At 43.2% G+C, this 19,827-nt stretch overlaps 1 protein-coding gene across 5 annotated transcripts in view; it reads right to left on the bottom strand.

The window, feature by feature from the left end:
* KIFAP3 (kinesin associated protein 3) overlaps positions 1–18,403 on the bottom strand; it is a 124,781-nt gene extending 106,378 nt beyond the window's left edge. The window contains exons 1-7 of one of the 5 annotated variants that reach the window (XM_037907272.2): positions 18,125–18,403; positions 9,100–9,231; positions 6,169–6,323; positions 2,984–3,039; positions 2,335–2,476; positions 1,349–1,448; positions 234–358 (exon numbers count right to left, since the gene is read on the bottom strand). In XM_037907272.2, coding sequence (XP_037763200.2) covers positions 234–358; positions 1,349–1,448; positions 2,335–2,476; positions 2,984–3,039; positions 6,169–6,323; positions 9,100–9,231; positions 18,125–18,366 — 952 coding nt within the window. In that variant the 5' untranslated portion in view covers positions 18,367–18,403. Of the gene's footprint in view, positions 1–233; positions 359–1,348; positions 1,449–2,334; positions 2,477–2,983; positions 3,040–6,168; positions 6,324–9,099; positions 9,232–10,719; positions 10,865–17,521; positions 17,543–18,124 lie in introns of those variants that run through there. The other 4 variants (XM_043521339.1, XM_043521340.1, XM_037907270.2 and 1 more) reach the window with 4 other exon arrangements.
* Between the last annotated feature and the right edge of the window lie 1,424 nt (positions 18,404–19,827).

Here is a 19,827-nt window from a genome sequence, read left to right as displayed (position 1 = left end):
CATACTACTGGTAAATTAAAACACTTAGGTTAAAATCATTTTTAAAAATCAAAGAATCCCTTCTCCAGCTCAGATTTTTAAAACTTTTGGTTTTTACCTGTCCTAGTCCTGCGACTAGATTTTGCACACTTTTACTCATCTTCTGTACGGACATGAGTTACTACACATATAGTTTGTTTCAACCACTAGGAATCGGAAAAGCTTAATGTTGCCCAGGCACCGAGAGAGGATATCAGCTTTCTTCTTCTTGGTGAGTTCCTCCTGCCAGAGCTCATGTCTCTTCAGCTCATGATCTATGATGTTCATACACAGAGCTCCAATTTTGTAGTGTGTGATTAGGCCATGAAACTGAGAAAAACTATGTTAAAAAAAGATATGCAGTGTATGAGTGAAATAAAGCCAAGAATGTGTTCAAAACCGGGGTAGTAAGATTTCATAGTATTGCACAACCTGACTGCTTTTCATTAGAGCTAGTCAAAAAAAAATTCAGTGAAACAGTTTTCTATCAGAAAATGCTGTTTTGTCAAACTAGAAGCATTTTGTGAGAACGTGTCAATTTTGATGAAAATTTTGATAGGAATAATTCAACTAATTTCATTTTGATATACAAATTTTTTTTTTTATTTTGTCATTTCAATTTATTTTGTTTAGATTTTTAATAATAGTTCATATTTTAAGATGTCTAAAAAACAAAATGACTATCTAAATTAAATGATTTGATGGACATGAACTGAACTTTTTCAAAATTTTCATCCACAGGAAATTGATTTTTTTTTTTGTTCTGATTTGGAACACACACACACAAACCTGATAGGTCATAATCTCTCTTGGAACGAAAATTGCATATTTCCAGCCAGCTGTAGATTGTATGTTAAGAAATGGTTCAGCCAGGCCACGCTCACAAAAAAAAAAAAAAAACGGGTGGGGGAGGGAAGGTAACAATCCACCTATGTGATAACTTCTTTTTCACCAATATTCTAGATGTAGTGAAGCTGTAACATTACTAACAACTGGATATTTCACATTTCAATTGAATACTTGAGTTTTGAATAGTGTTTTCATTGATGGGGGAGTTATGTGGGAGATAAGGAAGACACCAAAGTGTCCAGTGGGATAGGGGACAGGATTGGAACTCAAAAACCATGGGTTCTGTGATCATGGCTCTGCTGAGGCCCATGTCCCCGTGTGTTTACTTGCTATGCTTCTGTTTCCCCATATGTAGTGACATTTCTCAGTAAAAGTGCTTTCAGATGCAGTTCCAAACTATACTAGAGCAGAAAATAACTAAAAACTCAAGGCAACTGATAGAGCAAGCGCCTCACCTCTGTGTATAAATTCTTGCACTTACCTTGAAAAGCAAAAGAAAATATAAATAATATTAGTAGCAAGTTCCACACTTTGTTTCCAGTCTTCTCTCAGCACTCTGGCTAATGCACCCAGTGCAGTTTCTAAAAAAAACAAACAAGATTTAGATGAACGTGTGTAGCGCCTCTTTCTCTCTGACCCGCTTGAGCTAAACAGATTAAACACACCTTTCACTGCATTCTTTCAAGCAGCAGAATCTGCCAATTAGTGCAAGGAGGAGGTGAGGCCATGTAGGCCCCTGCCACCAGAGTGACCTCAGCCTTCAGACACTTTCATGGGGGGAGGGATAGCTCAGTGGTTTGAGCTTTGGCCTGCTAAACCCATGGTTGTGAGTTCAATCCTTGAGGGGGCCATTTAGGGATATGGGGCAAAAATTGGGGATCGGTCCTGCTTTGAGCAGGGGGTTGGACTAGATGACCTACTGAGGTCCATCCCAACCCTGATATTCTATGATTCTATGATTAACATGGCCACCATTTGACTGCCTAATGTTTTTTGCATCCATCTCTCAGACTAATCCTATTTTATGACATGGGGTGGGCCAGTTGGAGAGGACACACTGGGGTATCAATGGTGAAACAGTTTGGCTGAGGCACCAGAGGAGAGAAGGGATGGCTGGAGAGAGGACAAGGGAAAAAGAGCATCACCACCACAAACCCTTAACTCAGATCTTGCTTTATATAATGTGTTGCTTTATAGAGGGTAAGCTTTTTGGGGGCAAGGAATGCCTTCCTCTATAACTCTCTCTCCATTCTCCTCCTCCCCCCACATACCCTGCACCTAGCACATTTTGGGTGCTACGGCACTGTTGAGATATAACCAGTAAATGTATCCTCGCCCTACTTTGCTCTAAGAGCAAACTAATACTAGAACCCCATCCCATCCCAAATGAAAGATGTGGGAGTGGACAGAAAGCTCCACAGATATGGAAAAAAACAGCATAACTTTATGAGAGGATTTGGAAGTTACCATTGAGCAGCAATTCTTCCAAATTATCAGGGTTCCTGGCGAGTTGTAAGATAAGGGCAGAGCCACGCACCTTATCAGGAATATCCTCATACAGTAACTCAATGTACTCATCCATGTCATTGATATTGGCTACTTCATCAATCTGAAAGCATCAAAGACATAGCTGGACTCTGACACAGAGAAAAAGGAACCCGCTCAACATGCAGCCAAAAAAAAAAAAAGGTGTTACTTTGCAGACAAAGCAGGAAGGAGTGTGTAGCTAAGTCTTAAGATGTAAACGATAATAAAAACCAAACACCATGTACAGAACCATTGCTACTGAATGCCCAGAACACACAAGGAGATTTAATTACAAAAACAATTGACGCTAAGTAGCAGCTTCGTCATGTCTAGCCCCATGTTCCGGAATCTCACTCATATGACCCTCTAAGTATATAACTCAAAGACAAATGTGCAAGGATTTTACCACTTATGGAGAGGACTTTTATTTTATTATTTCATATTTTTAAACCAAGGTCTTTAATAAAAAATTCTTCAATATTTTACTCATCGGCTTTGCATCTATATTTTTTCCTTTTAATATAAAACAGTCCTATAAGAGTAAAGGTCTTCATATTTAGCTTCCTTTAAATTCTAGCTTGATTCCTACCTCCATTCCTTCAAAAGGTGGTGGATCCTTCGGTTTACTAGATTTCTCTTTCTTTTCTATAGCGATAAAAGACATGGTTATAATTAATGTTGTGCATATTCATTGACAATAGCATAGTCAGTATTATCCTAGTATCTAGGAGCCCCAAACATAGAACAAAGAGGATCCCCACCCCACAGAGCTTACAATCTAAGTACTGTATATAACAAAGCTCAAGTGTTGTTTTTGCTCAGCTCTGTAGCCAGAGCAAGAAGGAGCCAAGGAGAAAATTTCGCCATGACTTTTTGACACTCAGAATAATGTACTGCAAGTTTTTTTTTTAAAAGTTTGGGGTGTTTTGTTTTTTTTAATGAATCCATCTTTAGAAGCTTAACATTTTTAACTGCATAAGAACTGGAAAATTCAGAGTTAAGCCCCCTTACATATACGTGCCTTAGAACAGAGTATCATCACATGATTACAAGATCATGGATACCCTCACTATAATGTGGGATCGGACCTTCAGGATTAAATTTTCCTCTGTGCAGAGGGCCACCAGAAAGCTTAGGTCAGACTTAGTGACACATACTTACATGACAAATTCTGTTGGTATGTACGCCACAAGGGTGGAAAACAATTGCTTTCAGTAAGCTATTTGTCTAATCAGAACTTTGTAGGCCTTGATTCAGCATTTCCTAAGAAGTGTGCATGATGGTAAAGGGTGGAAGTGACCAAACAGTTAAAAGTAAAGCATTCTAGGATTTTTGTTGCTGACAAGAAAAGTTTGTGATGTACAGACATAGTGAAAGTTTCTGACTTTCTCTGGGGAAGGCGTTGAGGCTATGGCTTCGTTCTCATCAAGGCCTGCGTGTAAAGGCTGTTGAACCCTTTTACGGAGCGACCAGCTCTCAAGCATGCAACATATTGGTCCAAAATAGACATCTCTGTGGAGCAGGAAGAGCACTTTTAAACCCTGTGTTCTGGCTCATGCGGTGGTATGGCAGGAGTGCCTGTGGGTAGGTCCAAAATTCTATACATAAAAAAGCATCCAAATAAACATTAAAGGTAACTGACAAATGGTAAAACATTGGGCATGGGTCTATTCTGCTTCTTTATGATAAAGGCCTGAAAAGTTTGAGTTTTTTTAGGAGATGCGGGAAGGTGTGTGTTTGTTTCAAGAAAAGTTCGCTGCTTGTTTGTTTGTTTTTTTATCATAGCTAGGGCCTTACCAAATTCATGGTTCATTTTGGTCAATTTCATGGTTGTAGGATTTTTAAAACCTTAAATTTCATGATTTCAGCTATTTAAATATGAAATTTCACAGTGTTGTAATTATAGGGATCCTGAAGGGGGAGGGGAGTCACAAGGTCATTGTAGGGGGGCGGGGGGTTGTTGTACTGCTATCCTTACTTCTGCACCGCTGAAGGCAGAGCTGCCGCCAGCAGCAGCACAGAAGTAAGGATGGCATGGTATGGCATTGCCACCCTCTCCAGCCACCCAGCTCCGAAAGCAGCAGTGCAGACTAAGGCATGGTATGGTATTGCCACCCTTACTTCTGTGCTGCTGCTGGCAGGGCACTGCCTTCAGAGCTGGGCACATGGCCAACAGTTGCTGCTCTCCGGCCACCCAGCTCTGAAGGCAATGCACAAGTAAGGGTGGCAATACTGCAAACCCCTTGCAACTCCCTTTTGGGTCAGGACCCCCAATTTGAGAAACGCTGGTCTCCCCCGTGAAATCTGTATAGTATGGGTAAAAGCACACAAAAGACCAGATTTCATGGTCCGTGACGTGTATTTCATGGCTGTGAATATGGTAGGGTCCTAATAATAGCATATCATATCTAATGTCAAGTGGCTGGTTTTTTTGCTGCCACTCTCTATTGGAGGAGCCAGAGAAAAGGACTGGGCATTCTCACAAGCCTTAGTTGAAGAGATGGAGTGTTGAATATTTATCCAAAAAAAGCTTTTCTTCCTATTGTTTACTAGGCATTTGAGCTAAATGCCTAGTAATAAGACCAAGAGGAAAACAAGAGAGTTTTAAACAGTCTGAATAAAAAATCAGCTCCTCTCTCAATTAATCAGGTTTTGCTTCCTTTGAATCCATGATGTCATAAAGTATTAATTCTCAGGTCACCCACCTACAGAATTTTCCAATATATAATGGGTAGACAAGATCTACATTTCTAATATATGTAACAGGCAGAAAGGTACAATTTAAAAATAATGTAATTTCAGGTTTTCTTTAGACAGGAATAAGGAAAAAATTATGAACTAGCACAGCCCAGTATTTTTGCTTTTGCACTAAGAACTACGCATTCCACTAAAAAGTAGCCACAAAAGAACACAGCAGAAAAGAGTTAAGAAAACCTAACCTATAATTGTGCCTATATAACGAAAGAGCTGGGTTTGCAATCACATAGGAGATTGCTGGGGATTGGAAACTTTTATACCTTCTGTTCCAGAACATGGGTTGGTAGATGTATGCCTGCAAGCCCCTAACAATTAACTACTTTGAAAAGGAATCCAGGACTGGAGTGGAAATTTCTCCAGGATTTTTGCCTTCTTTGTGTCTTACCAAGAGACAAATCTGAAAATGCTAGAATTCTTTTAACCTTATTAAATTTCAAAGTGCCTCAGGACTGAAGGCCCCTGAACCGGATGTTAAACAGAGGTTTAAATAAAGCTAGGGTGTAACAGTACAGCTCTGTCAGTAGACAAAGTGAGGACTCATAGTACTATAAAGAACCTGTTGGCTCTGCAATTTAACAGGCATTGAACCACAGCTTCCAAATAAAGACATTTGAAAGCATCTATCCTATTAACTGGTTGTAACAGAAAAGAGAAGAAGAGGTTGTAATTTTCATGGAAATAATTCCATCGTTGTCTTTACAGCACTATCTGAAATAATCATTTCACCATTTAGAACAGAAAACTATAACCGAGACACAAAAATTGAAAGAGAAGCATCAATATTAAGTTTGACTAATCAAAATTCAAAATGTACTTAGATCATCAAAATGACAACTCTTTCCCCACACGATTCTGTCAATTCTTCTGGGTACGGCACAAAACACACACTCCCCTTCTCTCCTCAGGTTTCTGAGTATCAGGGAAAGTAGCATCTGAATTAGAACCCCCAAACTACAGAGTATCGCTATAGCTGCTACATTCCAGCTCCCCATTCACCCTGTTCTCTCTCTTGCTTACCTTTCCCGGAAGAGGCATCTCTGCGGTTCTGCAGGTAGTACAGCAGCTGCTCCACTTCCGCTAGCTTGGAGGGGTGAATGAGCTTGCATTCTTCCACCACCTTTCGAGCCAGGGAAGCAACGTCTGTGTTTGCATTAAGACTCTTCAGCCGAATACTGCAAGACACAGTTCAGATCGTTTTCTCCCCAGTTGATGTAGGATTTTTGTATCTTCAATACTTCGATTTAAACTTTTATAGTCGTGAGTTTGTCAAGGCAGAGATGATCTACAGACATCTGATGCTCATGCTACAGTTTGGAACAACCAAGATCAGAAAGCAGTGGCACCCTGGAGTTCAGGACAGCAAGCAACTGTCTGTCAAATAGACTTAATAGGATAGGACCATTTCTCACCAGCTGATCAAACAACAGCTTTAGAGATGGCTGCATTAGCAAATGCCTAATATCTAGTCAAGACACAGCAGCAAATAAGGAGTCAGTGATCTATTTCCAAAAAAGTTCTCTAAAGGTAACTATCCTTTATTAATATGAAACTCCCAGAGTATAGCATAGAAAAAATACCTGTCAGAAATAAAATCTGCTGTCAGTATTGATTGTGCAAGAGTTTCCTCACACTGCATTACAACCTAAGAACATAAGAATGGCCATACTGGATCAGACCAAAGGTCCATCCAGCCCAGTATCCTGTCTGCCGACAGTGGCCAGCACCAGGTGCCCCAGAGGGAGCAAACCTAACAGGCAATGATCAAGTGATCTCTCTCCTGCCATCCATCTCCACCCTCTGTCAAACAGAGGCTAGGGACACCATTCCTTACCCATCCTGGCTAATAGCCATTAATGGACTTAACCTCCACGAATTTATCTAGTTCTCTTTTAAATCCTGTTATAGTCCTAGCCTTCACAACCTCCTCAGGCAAGGAGTTCCACACGTTCACTGTGCGCTGAGTGAAGAAGAACTTCCTTTTATTTGTTTTAAACCTGCTGCCCATTAATTTCATTTGGCGGCCCCTAGTTCTTATATTATGAGAACAAGTAAATAATTTTTCCTTATTCACTTTCTCCACACCACTCATGATTTTATATACCTCCATCATGTCCCCCCCCTTAGTCTCCTCTTTTCCAAGCTGAAAAGTCCTAACCTCTTTAATCTCTCCTCATAAGGGACCTGTTCCAACCCCCTAATCATTTTAGTTGCCCTTCTCTGAACCTCTTCTAATGCCACTATATCTTTTTTGAGATGAGGAGACCACATTTGTATGCAGTATTCAAGATGTGGGCATACCACGGATTTATATAAGGGCAAGAAGATATTCTCCGTCTTATTCTCTATCCCTTTTTTAATGATTCCTAACATACTGTTTGCTTTTTTGACTGCCGCTGCACACTGCGTGGACCTCTTCAGAGAACTATCCACGATGACTCCAAGATCTCTTTCCTGATTAGTTGTAGCTAAATTAGCCCCCGTCATATTGTACGTATAGTTGGGGTTATTTTTTCCAATATGCATTACTTTACATTTATCCACATTAAATTTCATTTGCCATTTTGTTGCCCAATCACTTAGTTTTGTGAGATCTTTTTGAAGTTCTTCACATTAGGACAGCCAGAGAGAGAAGTCTACTTTACCATAAAGGACTCAATCACAGATCACACTAGTGACAGAGAGTAAGCCAGAGCAGATATCTGTAAGCACAGACCAGGAGGTGGAATAAAAAGATTTCTGTTGAGTCCTGGATGGAATAGCATGGATTCATTGTAAACAAGACAAACATTTTTAGTGTGTTAAGAAAATACTACAGATTTTGCAGATTTTTTATGCAATGGAAATGGTTTTTTTCCCCCGTTCCTTGTTCTTAAAAAAGAACCCCTACATTCAGACACATATGCTCGATCTTTTTAAAAAAAAAAAAAAAATTCGCCCTCAGGCAAAAAGCAGACCTGCAAAGTTTCACCTTCAAGGTGAAAGTCTGAGGAAGTTACTGGAAAAGGGCCTTTTACAACAGAAATGCTTAGGCAACCTTAACTACAGAGGGCACAACAACTGTGCCCTGTATAAAGAAAATGCAGACAACAATGAAATTGCTAACATCAACTGGACATACACATCCTCCAAATAAGGGATGCAGTGTACCCCAAAGGATAGAGCACCAGAGTAGGCATCAGATGATCTGGGTTTTATCCCAAGCTGTGCCATTGACCACTGTGTGACCGTGAGCAAGTAACTTCACTTCTCCCTGCCACAGGCGCCAACTTTTCTTGGTGCCAGTGGGTGCTCGCACCCCCATGGCCCCAACTCCGCCCCCTCCTTGCCCCTATTGGATCCCTCCCTGCCCCTATTGGATCCCTCCCCATATCCCCACCCTGGCCCCGCCTCTTCCCCAAGTGTGCCTCGTTCCCCCTCCTCCCCTCTCCCTCCCAGGCTTGCCGTGTGAAACAGCTGTTTCGTGGCACAAGCACTGGAAGGGAGGCGGGAGAAGCAGGACGCGTTGGCTCGCTCAGGGGAGGAGGCGGAGCTGAGCTGGGTTGCTGCCGGTGGGTGCTCCGCACCCACCAATTTTTCCCTGTGGATGCTTCAGCCCTGGAGCACCCACGGAGTCGGCGCCTATTCTCCCTGCTTCAGTTTCCCCATACATAAGATGGGGAGAATGATAATTATTTTCCTTTACAAAGTACCTTGAAATATACAGATGGAAAACACTATATAAAAACTAAAGTTTAATACTACAATGAATATATGCTACAACACTGCAAACAACTATGCATATATGTTATTCTCAGACTTAATACTAATTTAATGAAATGTTTTGAAGTTTGAAAAAGTTTCAGTAACAAAGGAAATAATATAATAGAACAGTAATTTTAAGAACTCAGCCTAGAAATCCAGGAAATTTTAACTTTAAGAAATAACCCCAAGAGTGTGCCAGGAACTTACATTTTTTGACACTCCTTGCGCTCCCCCAACATGGGGTCCCCCATTTCTCCAAGAATAGTTGCTTCCACTTCATAATGAACAATAAGGGCCTTTTCGGAGGGGTGTACATCTATGTTACCTCCTTTCACCTTCCTGCAAGGCAGAAAAACAAATTCATCACTGACTAAATGAGAAGCCCAAGAAATATCTGGGAAAACAGCTCAATGTGAATTGGACATCTCTGATCAAACAGTTTGTATGACTGAGACAGATTCTACCTACATAGCATAAACCCAGTCTTGGTCCTCTTTGCATTAGCACATGGTCTCTCCCACGTTCCTTCAACTTACATACAAATCTTAGCACAAGAGGCATCTCTATGTCTATTGGCTCTAGTATGTGCCAGGGTGGCTAAAAATCAATGATTTAAAAAAAAATTGGATTTTTTTATTTAAAATCGGATTTTTTTGATAAAATGCTTTTTGAGGAAAAAACCTACCTAAAGATGGTTTTAATTAAGATACATTATAGCTCAAAGATATCTCATCATGGAATAGGGATTATAAATTCTAATTCTATAGTATGAGACAATATATTCATGTAATCTTTACAAAAAGTTTTGTAAATGAGTTCCAATAGTTCATGGATTAGGGACCCACCTTCTGGGTTCCAGGGGCTTCTGTATAGATTATTTAGGTTAATCTTTCTATCTACCCAATGGGACTCAGTGCTCAGTCTAGAAGATACCATCAGAGATGCTTAGTTTTGCAGTTCTCAAACTGTGGATTTGTGTCTCCAGAGGTTAACAGCAAAAATGTTTTTAAATAAATACATAATATAGAGAGGTGAGAAATAACAGACCTCAACCCTATTCTCTCTTTGCAAATGTGTGTACACAGAGTCAATCCCTTACCTCTCTCTAAAAGTGCAAAATTTCAAAAAGTTCAATGAATAGAAGATTGTTTGGCGTGGAATAGATCTGGACAAGGAGAAGAAGTCTGGAGATAAATGTGAGAAGGGAGGGACAGGCGGTAGAAACAAAAGTAAAACTGTTTGAATAGCATATTCCAGAAGTCTTGAGGTCTTTCTGAGTGTAGCCTTCATTGATTTGAGATCTACCATACCATTCTCTCACTAGAAGGGAAAACCTATAATGGCAGCCGGCTGTAAAAGAGACCCAGTTTGGGAATATTTTAATGAAGTTTCCCTACTTGTGGGTAAGACAGGCATGCGTGCAAAATGCAAAGAGTGCAATGAAGAAATGCAAGGCCTGGTTGCCCGAATGAAACAACATCCTGAGAAGTGTTCCTTCTCAGGAAGAAGCTGCGTTGAAGACGATGAAGGGAACATGTCTGAACATGCAGGATCTTCAGGTTGGTAAACGTTTCTATTTCATACTTTTCTTAAGGACTGCCTGTCTTCCTTCTGGACTATTCTTGAATTCTCATGTTTGAGCAAAAAATATAGTTGCTACTCTATGGTACTATCATTTTAGATACAGTTGTGATAAAAAATGAATAGCTGAAATAGGCAGATCTTCGTTTTACAATTTCACCTTTAAAGTAGTACTGAGTGTCAGTCAATGTAATGAGTAATACTAAATGAGCAGTATGGTAATAATACTGAAATAACTGCACTAACTTATTTTGTTTAGGACAATCCATCCTCAACATACAGAATTCTGAAGACATTCCACTTTCAAGATCACCATCATTTTCTATAGTTTCAGAGTTATCTGCCAATGATAGTGTTTCAGTCACATCATGTATGTCACATAGCCACAGTATATCACCTGTAGTGAAAAGAAAAAAAATCTCCACCATCCAGAAACAACCATAGATAAATTTGTGATAAGAACCAGCAGATTACAAAAAGAGGTAATTGATGAAAGAATTGCCCAGTTTGTTTATGCAACAAACTCTCCTTTCTGTATGATTGAGAACCCAGACTTCATTAACATTGTTCAGTCATTAAAACCAGGATACAGTCCACCCAACAGAGCAGATGTCGCAGGCAAATTGCTGGATAAAGTGTATGAAAGAGAAATTGAGCAGTGTGCAAAAGGTCTAGAGGGTAAAATTGTTAACCTGAGTCTTGATGGGTGGAGCAATGTCCACAATGATCCTGTTGTATGTGCTTGTGTGACAACAGAAGGGAATGTCTTCCTTACAGAAACAATTGATACATCAGGAAACGCACACACAGCAGAATACTTACAAGAAGTAGCAGTAAAAGCTATAACAAACTGCGAAAAAAAATTCAAATGTCTGGTATGCAGCTTGGTCACAGACAATGCTGCAAATATATCCAAGGTGAGAAGAAATTATTTAGGAGTCCCAAGCTAACAACATACAGTTGCAGTGCACATTTGATGCACCTCCTAGCCAAAGACTTCAATGTTCCAGAAATAAAGGCTAATGTTGTTGAAATTGCAAAACACTTCGGTAACAACCACTTTACAGCAGCTGCTCTGAAAAAAGTGGGAGGAACCAAGCTAACTCTCCCACAAGACGTGCTATAGAACTCAGTACTGGACTGTTTTGAGCACTATATCAAGAACTGGCCTAACCTGATGACAGTTTGTGAACAAAATCGTGAACAAATAGATGGCACTGTCACAGCCAAAGTTCTCAACATTGGGCTTAAGAGAAATGTTGAACACATGCCGAGTACCCTGAAGCCCATTTCTGTAGCCTTGAATAAAATGCAGGGAAATAGCTATTTTATTGCTGACGCTGTTGAAATTTGGAATAAACTGAATGAGATCTTAAAAAGAGAAATATGCAATGACAGAGTTAAATTACAAGCATTAAAAAAAAAAGAATGGGACAAGCACTCTCTCCATCTCATTTTCTTGCAAATATTCTCAATACTCGGTATCAGGGTCAAATCTGAGCTGCTGAAGAAGAGGAGTTGGCTAGGACGTGGACATCCAGCAATCATCCCCCATGATGTCAACTATAATAAACTTCAGAGCTAAGGGTGAACCATTCAAGAAATATATGTTTGCTGATGATGTTTTAAAGAAAGTCGCACCAGTGAACTGACGGAAGTCACTTAAACACTTGGATTCAGAGACGATTGAAGTGATAATCTCACTTAACAGCAATAGCTTCTTCTGCCAGTGTAAGAAGAATATTTTCTTCCTTTGGACTAATTCATTCCAAATTGAGAAATCGTTTGGGACCTGAAAAAGCAGGAAAGCTTGTTTTTCTTTTCCAGATTATGAACAAACAGGAAAATGAAGGTGAAGATGACTGAGTTAGCTGCAGAAGCCAATATTTTAAGTTTCTCATGTTGACCTGGCTGACATTAAATCGATTTAATTTGTTTTTTTTGTTTTTTTAATTTCATTTAACTATTTTAGTTAAAAACAATTTTAACAAAAACAAACCTGACTTTAAAAAACTTGAATGTTTAATTAACTTCAAAAATTCATATGCTTGTTTTCTTAAAATATTATATGTTTGCTGTTGAAGAAAAAAATCCAGAATACATAATGTTGTTGGTTTAGTTAAATAAAATAATTTAAATGTCTGTCTGGTGATCTCCTAATACAGCATGGCAAGAAAATCCTCCTAATGATAATGATTAACCTTTTGAATTGGAGATAGTTTATCTCCCAATGACTTCACAAATATCTGCTTCAATTACCTTTGGTAAATGAAATAACCAAACAGTCATTCATTTTCTGAAATAGCTGTAAAACTAATCTGAAAAGTTTTCAAAAGAAATCACTTAAAAAATGTACAGTGCGTACCTTCTAAAAATGAAACATACATCTATCTCGGAGTTGTGAAGAATATGTATTGAGGTTATAACAACCAACAAGAATACACTTTTATGTAGAAATCCATGATTAAATCACGTCTTCCTGACTAGTGATTTAAATCATAATTTAAATGAAATCCACCTTGGTACGTCCAAAAATACCAAGAACGGTATCTCAGTTACAAGAGAAATTAAGTAATTAAGGAGAATGTACCTTTGACTTTCAAAGCTCCTGCCTGCCTAGATAAAGCCTATACCAGGGGTCGGCAACCTATGGCACGTGAACTCAGGCTGGCTGCGGGCTGAGATAGGCCGGCTGCCGGGATCCTGGCAGGCAGCAGCATGCCATTAAAAATCTTGTCCACCCCGGCCTGCTCTTCTCCACCCCCCACGGGGGCAGGGTGAAGAAGCTGGGTCCTGCCGGCTGCTGCTGCAGCGCAGGCAAGGTCCCCCCTCCCCCGCCTCTTCTGCCGTGGTGCTGGGTTCCTGCCCCTCCTCCTCTTCCACCCTGCCGATGATCAGCTGATGGCCCTTGCAAGGGAGGGGGAGAAGCAGAGCCGGCTGCTCCGGAGAGGAGGTGAAAAAGAGGTCGGGACGGGGCCTTGGGAAAGGGGGGGTGGAATCAGGGCATATCCCCTCCAGCCCCCTGCCGTGAGCCGCTCTGGGCAGGGGGCTGGGAGCACCCCCAGGACCCTAGCCCACACCCCCAGCCCTCTGCCCTGACCCATGCACCCCCCACAAACACCCCAGCCCCCTGCCCTGACCCCTGCACTCTCCTCAAGCACTCCAGCCCCCTGCGCTGACCCCTGCACCCCCTCACACACCCCCAGCCCTCTGCCCTGACCCCTACACCCGCACACACACCCCCAGCCCTCTTCCCTGACCCCTACACACCCCAGCCTCCTGCCCTGATCCCTACATGCCCCCACAACCCCAGCCCTGACTCCAGCACCCCGCACACACTCAGCCCCCCCCCACACCCCATGCCCTGACTCTTGCACCCCGCACATTCCCACCATCACCCTGAGCACCAAACGGGAGCTCCTGCACTCCCCCCTCCCCACCACACACACACTCCCACCTGCACCAAATGGGAGCTGCCCTAGTGAGCACTTCACACCCAATCCTCCTGCCCCAACCCTGAGCCCCCTCCCTCATTCTAGCTCCTGGGCCTACACCCCAACCCCCAGCCTGATCCTTCACCCCCAGCTCTGTGCTCAGTGCACTCCCACCCTCAGCTCAGTGTAGAGAGAGAGGAAGAGAATGGTCTAGAACCAGGGAGAAGGTAGATACCCAATCTGTGTGGGCAGGGCCGGGATCCCAGACCGGCAGCGGGCTGAGCGGGGCCGGCAGCTGGGACCCTAGCTGGCAGGAGCTGGCAGACGGAACCCCAGACCAGCAGCGGGCTGAGCAGGGCTGGAAGCCGGGACCCTGGCTGGCAGGAGCCGGCGGACAGAACCCCAGACTGGCAGCAGGCTGAGTGACAACGGGCTGAGCCGCTCAGCCCACTGCTGGTCTGGAGTCCCGGCCATCAGCCCCGCTCAGCCCGCTGCTGGTCTGGGTTTCTGGCTGCCGGCCCCTTGCCAGCTGCGGTCCCGGCCGCAGGCCCCACTCAGCCTGCTGCCAGCCTAGGTGAATGGAACACCAGGCTGGCAGCATAAGATCAGCATTTTAATTTAATTTTAAATGAAGCTTCTTAAACATTTTGAAAACCTTGTTTACTTTACATACAACAATAGTTTAGTTATATAATATATAGACTTATAGAGAGAGACCTTCTAAAAAACGTTAAAATCTATTCCTGGCATGCAAAACCTTAAATTAAAGTGAATAAATGAAGACTCAGCACAGCACTTCTCAAAGGTTGCCGACCCCTGGCTATACTATCCAAAACTAAGAGGGATCAATCATTGAATCAGAAAGATAAGCCTCTTATGGAAGTCATAGTCTCAGAAAAGGGGTTTAATTGCCTAAATATGCCCATGTTTTGAAAGTCTGCATTCCTAATCCTCAGCTTCCCCAGAGACTGATGCCATTAGCAATTAGCAGTTACTCATCTCTCTCTAAAGGAATCTTTCCCACAGATCCTGGTGATAGGATAAGAGATGTCTTAGGCCTTGTCTACACTACAATGTTTTGTCAACAAAACAGTGAACTGAAGCACTACCCCCCTTCCCCCCCAAAAAGAAAAAAAAGAATGAAGAACTCCAACCAAGTTGTTTCTACAAGAACTCACAAATCCCTTCTGCTGGAGCACAGGCCTCTACCGTACCTATTTTTCCAGAGCCTGAAACTTCAGTGTCTCAGGATCATTTTGATTACTGGGCTTGGCTGATTTTTAAAATTCACCACCACCACCATGAGATATAAATCAAGTAAGTCCAAACCTGTTTCAATATATCTACAGATTTTTGGTAAGAGGCTATTTCAGGAAAGCTCTGTGAGCTTGATCTTATGAGAGACTAAGCATCCTCAGCTCCTGTTATAATCAGTGGGAACTGAGGGTGCTCAACACCTTAAGGTATTAGGGCTTGAGTGAGGGAGTTTGAGAGAGGAATTGTAATTTGTCGGACTGCTTCACTCAAGGTCTACTTTTTGGAGGTTAGAAGGAATTTGTAATAAGGCTCACCTAGTAAATTTGTTAAGGTTACTCATGATGTTTTAACTGTGTGCATGTCTACATAATCTTTAGTTACACAATCTCACAAAATTTAAGGATAAAGGCCTTAGTAGTAGGATGACCATCAAAGGAAGCCAGCTTTTTCATTTTCTTCCAAATCCATTTCCACCAGGCTTACATGCAGAGAAATTAATTAAATATTCTATGCAGAGTCAAAACTGTTTTAATTGTCAAACTTGATAATATTTATGAATAGGTTGAAGAGCAAGCCTGCCCAAATTAGCTGACCCACAATGAGTTTTAGTACTGCCTTCAAGTTTTTTTCCTCATGGAACCTGCCTCTATGTAAGGTGGAATCATGGGTGAGCACAGGGCCTACTGTTGTGGAGATCCTCTGCTTTTCTTCCTTTGTGCCATGGACCACATAATGGGTCACAGGCCATGATCTACTTATCAGGCTAGAGTAGCCTGTCTTCTGTGGCCTGGGGGCCATTTTCTTCCCCTTGCCCAATGTCCAACAAGCTACTCAGGCTCAGTCACTGAGAGGGAAGTTGCTCTATCACCTGTACCTCAGTTTCCTCATCTCAAAGCCTAAACTTTGAGATATGCTTTGAGATTACAGCTGAAAAGCACTAAATAAGCTTTACACATTTCTTTGCATTTATCAACATTTACTATCCACGAGAACAAATGTAGTATATGGGTCTCCAGTGCCACAAAGGAAATGTTTTTGTTTTTTAAATAAATGAAACATTTCTATTCTTATTAAGTTTTGCAACCATCCATCTACTTGAAAAAAAAATCTAAATGTTGGATGATCGTCAAGGCTTGAAGGACAGATTGTGCCAGGTTGCTGGTATGCAGCTGTGCCATGCTGTCCCTTCACTTCGCTTGCCTGCTTGGTTCTTGAAATTGACAAGAATCTCTATTAAAGCTTAAAAGAGCAAAGTCTTGTCTACACACAAAGCTTGCACCGATTTAGCTCTAGTGTCAACTGAATTAAGAGCATCCACATTGGGATTTACTCTAGTTTAAATCCATTTTTTAAAATCTAATTTTGTTAAACTGGTGCAACTTTTGTGCATATGCAAGGCTACAAATTCTTGTGATCCCCCTATACACTAACAACTTATAACTGTGAGCCAGACAGAATGTTGGGGTGGGAGTCTCCATGAAGGATGACAAGAGAAAAAGAAATCAGAGGAGAGCTATGCTTGCACATCTGCCCAGAGCCATGACAAACAGGGCACTGGGTTTGTTTCAGCAGTTTCTCTAGAACATAAAAATTTAAAGTCTGCTGCTGAAAACACTGGAAAAAAAAATTCCTCCAAGATCACAAAAGTGGTCTGCATAGAATATACACATTAAGATAGGTACTACTTTGAGATGGCCATTGCAACTATAACACCAGATGACCACTCAGTTTTCAGCTATGATCATATCTTCACAGCAGAATCAATGGCCATCAGAAATCACTGGTAGTTTTCAGTGCATTTTTAAAATCAAGGATCGTAATCATTTGACATATGCAAGTAAACAATCTAAGCAACAAGGGAGTGACAGAACTCTGCACATGACTGGGGTGTCCCAACATATCCAATCAAACCTCTGCAAAGGCTGCTGAACAGTGCAGAAGATAAGCAGAAAGAGGGAGAGCGGGAGATCACCAGCAGCTCAGAAGGGTTCAAAAAAAATGATGGATAATGAGAAAATCCAGAGTTACATAGCTAGGAAAAAATAATAAGGGCTCATGCTTATTGGGTAAACCAGCCACTAACTGACAGAGGTTAAGAAGAAACTTTCCATGGGCAGAATATTCTATAACTGTTCTTGGGGCTGCTTGCATTTTCCTCTGAAGCAGCTGGTAATAGACATCACTGAAAGACAGGATACTGGACTAGATGGACCCTAATCTCTAACTGGGGCAGCTTCATCATTAAACAATGGTGTCAGCAGATAATCATCCACTCATCACTCCATCCCTCCCCAAAAGCCCATCCATTCAATCCCTCAGATCCACCCTTCCCCACCAGAGCCCTTTCCTTTACCTACCTTGCTACTCTGACATCCCACCTGCTCAGTGATCCCCAGCCATCCCTCCTTATCTACGCCTCACCCGTACAGTGCACGCCCAGCTATACGCTCCAAACACAACCGAACATCCCCCCACAACCCCAGCCATCCCTCCTATCCATCCCCACCCAACCCAACCTTGACCCTTAACCCCAGCCATCCACCCCCCCAATCCAACCTAACCTCCCCCCTTGACCCACCCATCCAAATTGAACCTCCCCATAACCGCACCCATCCACCCCCTACCCAACCAAACTGAACCTCCCCATAACCGCACCCATCCACCCCACCCAACCCACCTCTACCCTTAACCCCAGCCACCCCTCCTAACCCCCGCCCGGCCCCACCCAACCAGACCCCATCCCCCAAACCTCCTCCCCTAACCCCACCCATCCCCCATCTAGACGCCATCCCCCCGAACCTCCTCCCCTAACCCCACCCATCTCCCAAATCCCACCCACCCCAAACCTCCTCCCCAACCCCACCCATCCCCCATCCAGACCCCATCCCCCCGAACCCCACCCGCCCCACTCGGGTGCTGCCCCGGCCTGACACAGGCCTCCGGCGCGGGGCGGGCGGTACCTCTTGAGGTATCTGGCGTCCTCCCCCTGCATAGTGCCGCGGGGGTGCCGGGCCGGGGGCGGCTCCGCAGCGGCCGCTGTTACCAGGGTGAGAGCAGCGCCAGCCCCGCCCGCACACAGTGCCCAGCCCGTGCAGCTCTCCCTAGCGCGCAGGCGCAGCGAGACCACAGGCCGCGTCGTCGCCGCGGGACTGATTCCTCGCTGCCTGTGCAGAACTAGACTGGAGGAGCGGGGCCTGCACATCGCCTCCTGGAGGCAGGGAGGAGACACTGATGGCCATCCCTGTCAAGGCCGGGCGAGCTCCCGGGCTGAGTCTCTGCAGCAGCTTCCCTGCCCCAGGGTCCCCCACCCAGGCTGCACCAGCCACAAGTTCCCCCTGTGGGTCAGGCAGGGGGCTAGCACATGACACCAGCATCTAGGGGCAGAACTGGTGTGAAGTGAAGACCAGTTCAGCTACCCTGGTTCTCTCATAGGACTGACCTGGTGTGGAGATAGGATGACCAGATGTCCCATTATTAGAGGCTTTGCCTTATATAGGCAACTAGACCCACCCCTGCCACCCAAAAAAGTGTCCCTGTTTTTCACACCCTATGTGGAGGCATCCTGACCTGTTTATACTGAACTGGTTTCAGTATAAACAGCCCAGGCCGCCTTAAACTGCTTAGCACCAGATCCATGGCTGTGATCAGTATAAGTTGCACCCGGTATGCCCAACCTCAAGCATCCAACAGTCATAAGTCAGGCACCAAAAAGCTCATGATTGGCAAAAAAAATAATGAAAACAACGAGGAGTCCGGTGGCACCTTAAAGACTAACAGATTTATTTGGGCAAAAACTTTCGTGGGTAAAAAACCCACTTCTTCAGATGCATGGAAGAAGTGGGGTTTTTAACCCCAAAAGTTTATGCCCAAATAAATGTTAATCTTTAAGGTGCCACCAGCCTCATAGGAGAGTTGGCTGTATTTTAAAGAATCCTTATTGAGGTTACAGGGACAAACCATCCCGATGTGTAGAAAGAATAGTAAATATGGCAGGCAACCAGCTTGGCTTAACAGTGAAATCCTTGCTGATCTTAAATACAAAAAAGAAGCTTACAAGAAGTGGAAGATTGGACAAATGACCAGGGATGAGTATAAAAATATTGCTCGGGCATGCAGGAATGAAATCAGGAAGGCCAAATCACACCTGGAGTTGCAGCTAGCAAGAGATGTTAAGAGTAACAAGAAGGGTTTCTTCAGGTATATTAGCAACAAGAAGAAAGTCAAGGAAAGTGTGGACCCCTTACTGAATGAGGGAGGCAACCTAGTGACAGAGGATGTGGAAAAAGCTAATGTACTCAATGCTTTTTTTGCCTCTGTCTTCACGAACAAGGTCAGCTCCCAGACTGCTGCACTGGGCAGCATTGCATGGGGAGGAGGTGACCAGCCCTCTGTGGAGAAAGAAGTGGTTCGGGACTATTTAGAAAAGCTGGACGTGCACAAGTCCATGGGGCCGGATGCATTGCATCCAAGAGTGCTAAAAGAGTTGGCGGATGCGATTGCAGAGCCATTGGCCATTATCTTTGAAAACTCATGGCGATCGGGGGAAGTCCCGGATGACTGGAAACAGGCTAATGTAGTGCCCATCTTTAAAAAGGGGAAGAAGGAGGATCCTGGGAACTACAGGCCAGTCAGCCTCACCTCAGTCCCTGGAAAAATCATGGAG

The sequence above is a fragment of the Chelonia mydas genome, chromosome 8 (assembly GCF_015237465.2).
Source record: "Chelonia mydas isolate rCheMyd1 chromosome 8, rCheMyd1.pri.v2, whole genome shotgun sequence".
Taxonomy (NCBI): Eukaryota; Metazoa; Chordata; order Testudines; family Cheloniidae; genus Chelonia; species Chelonia mydas.
The sequence above is the reverse complement of the archived record's forward strand: the minus strand, read 5'-3'. Positions and strand labels throughout refer to the sequence as shown.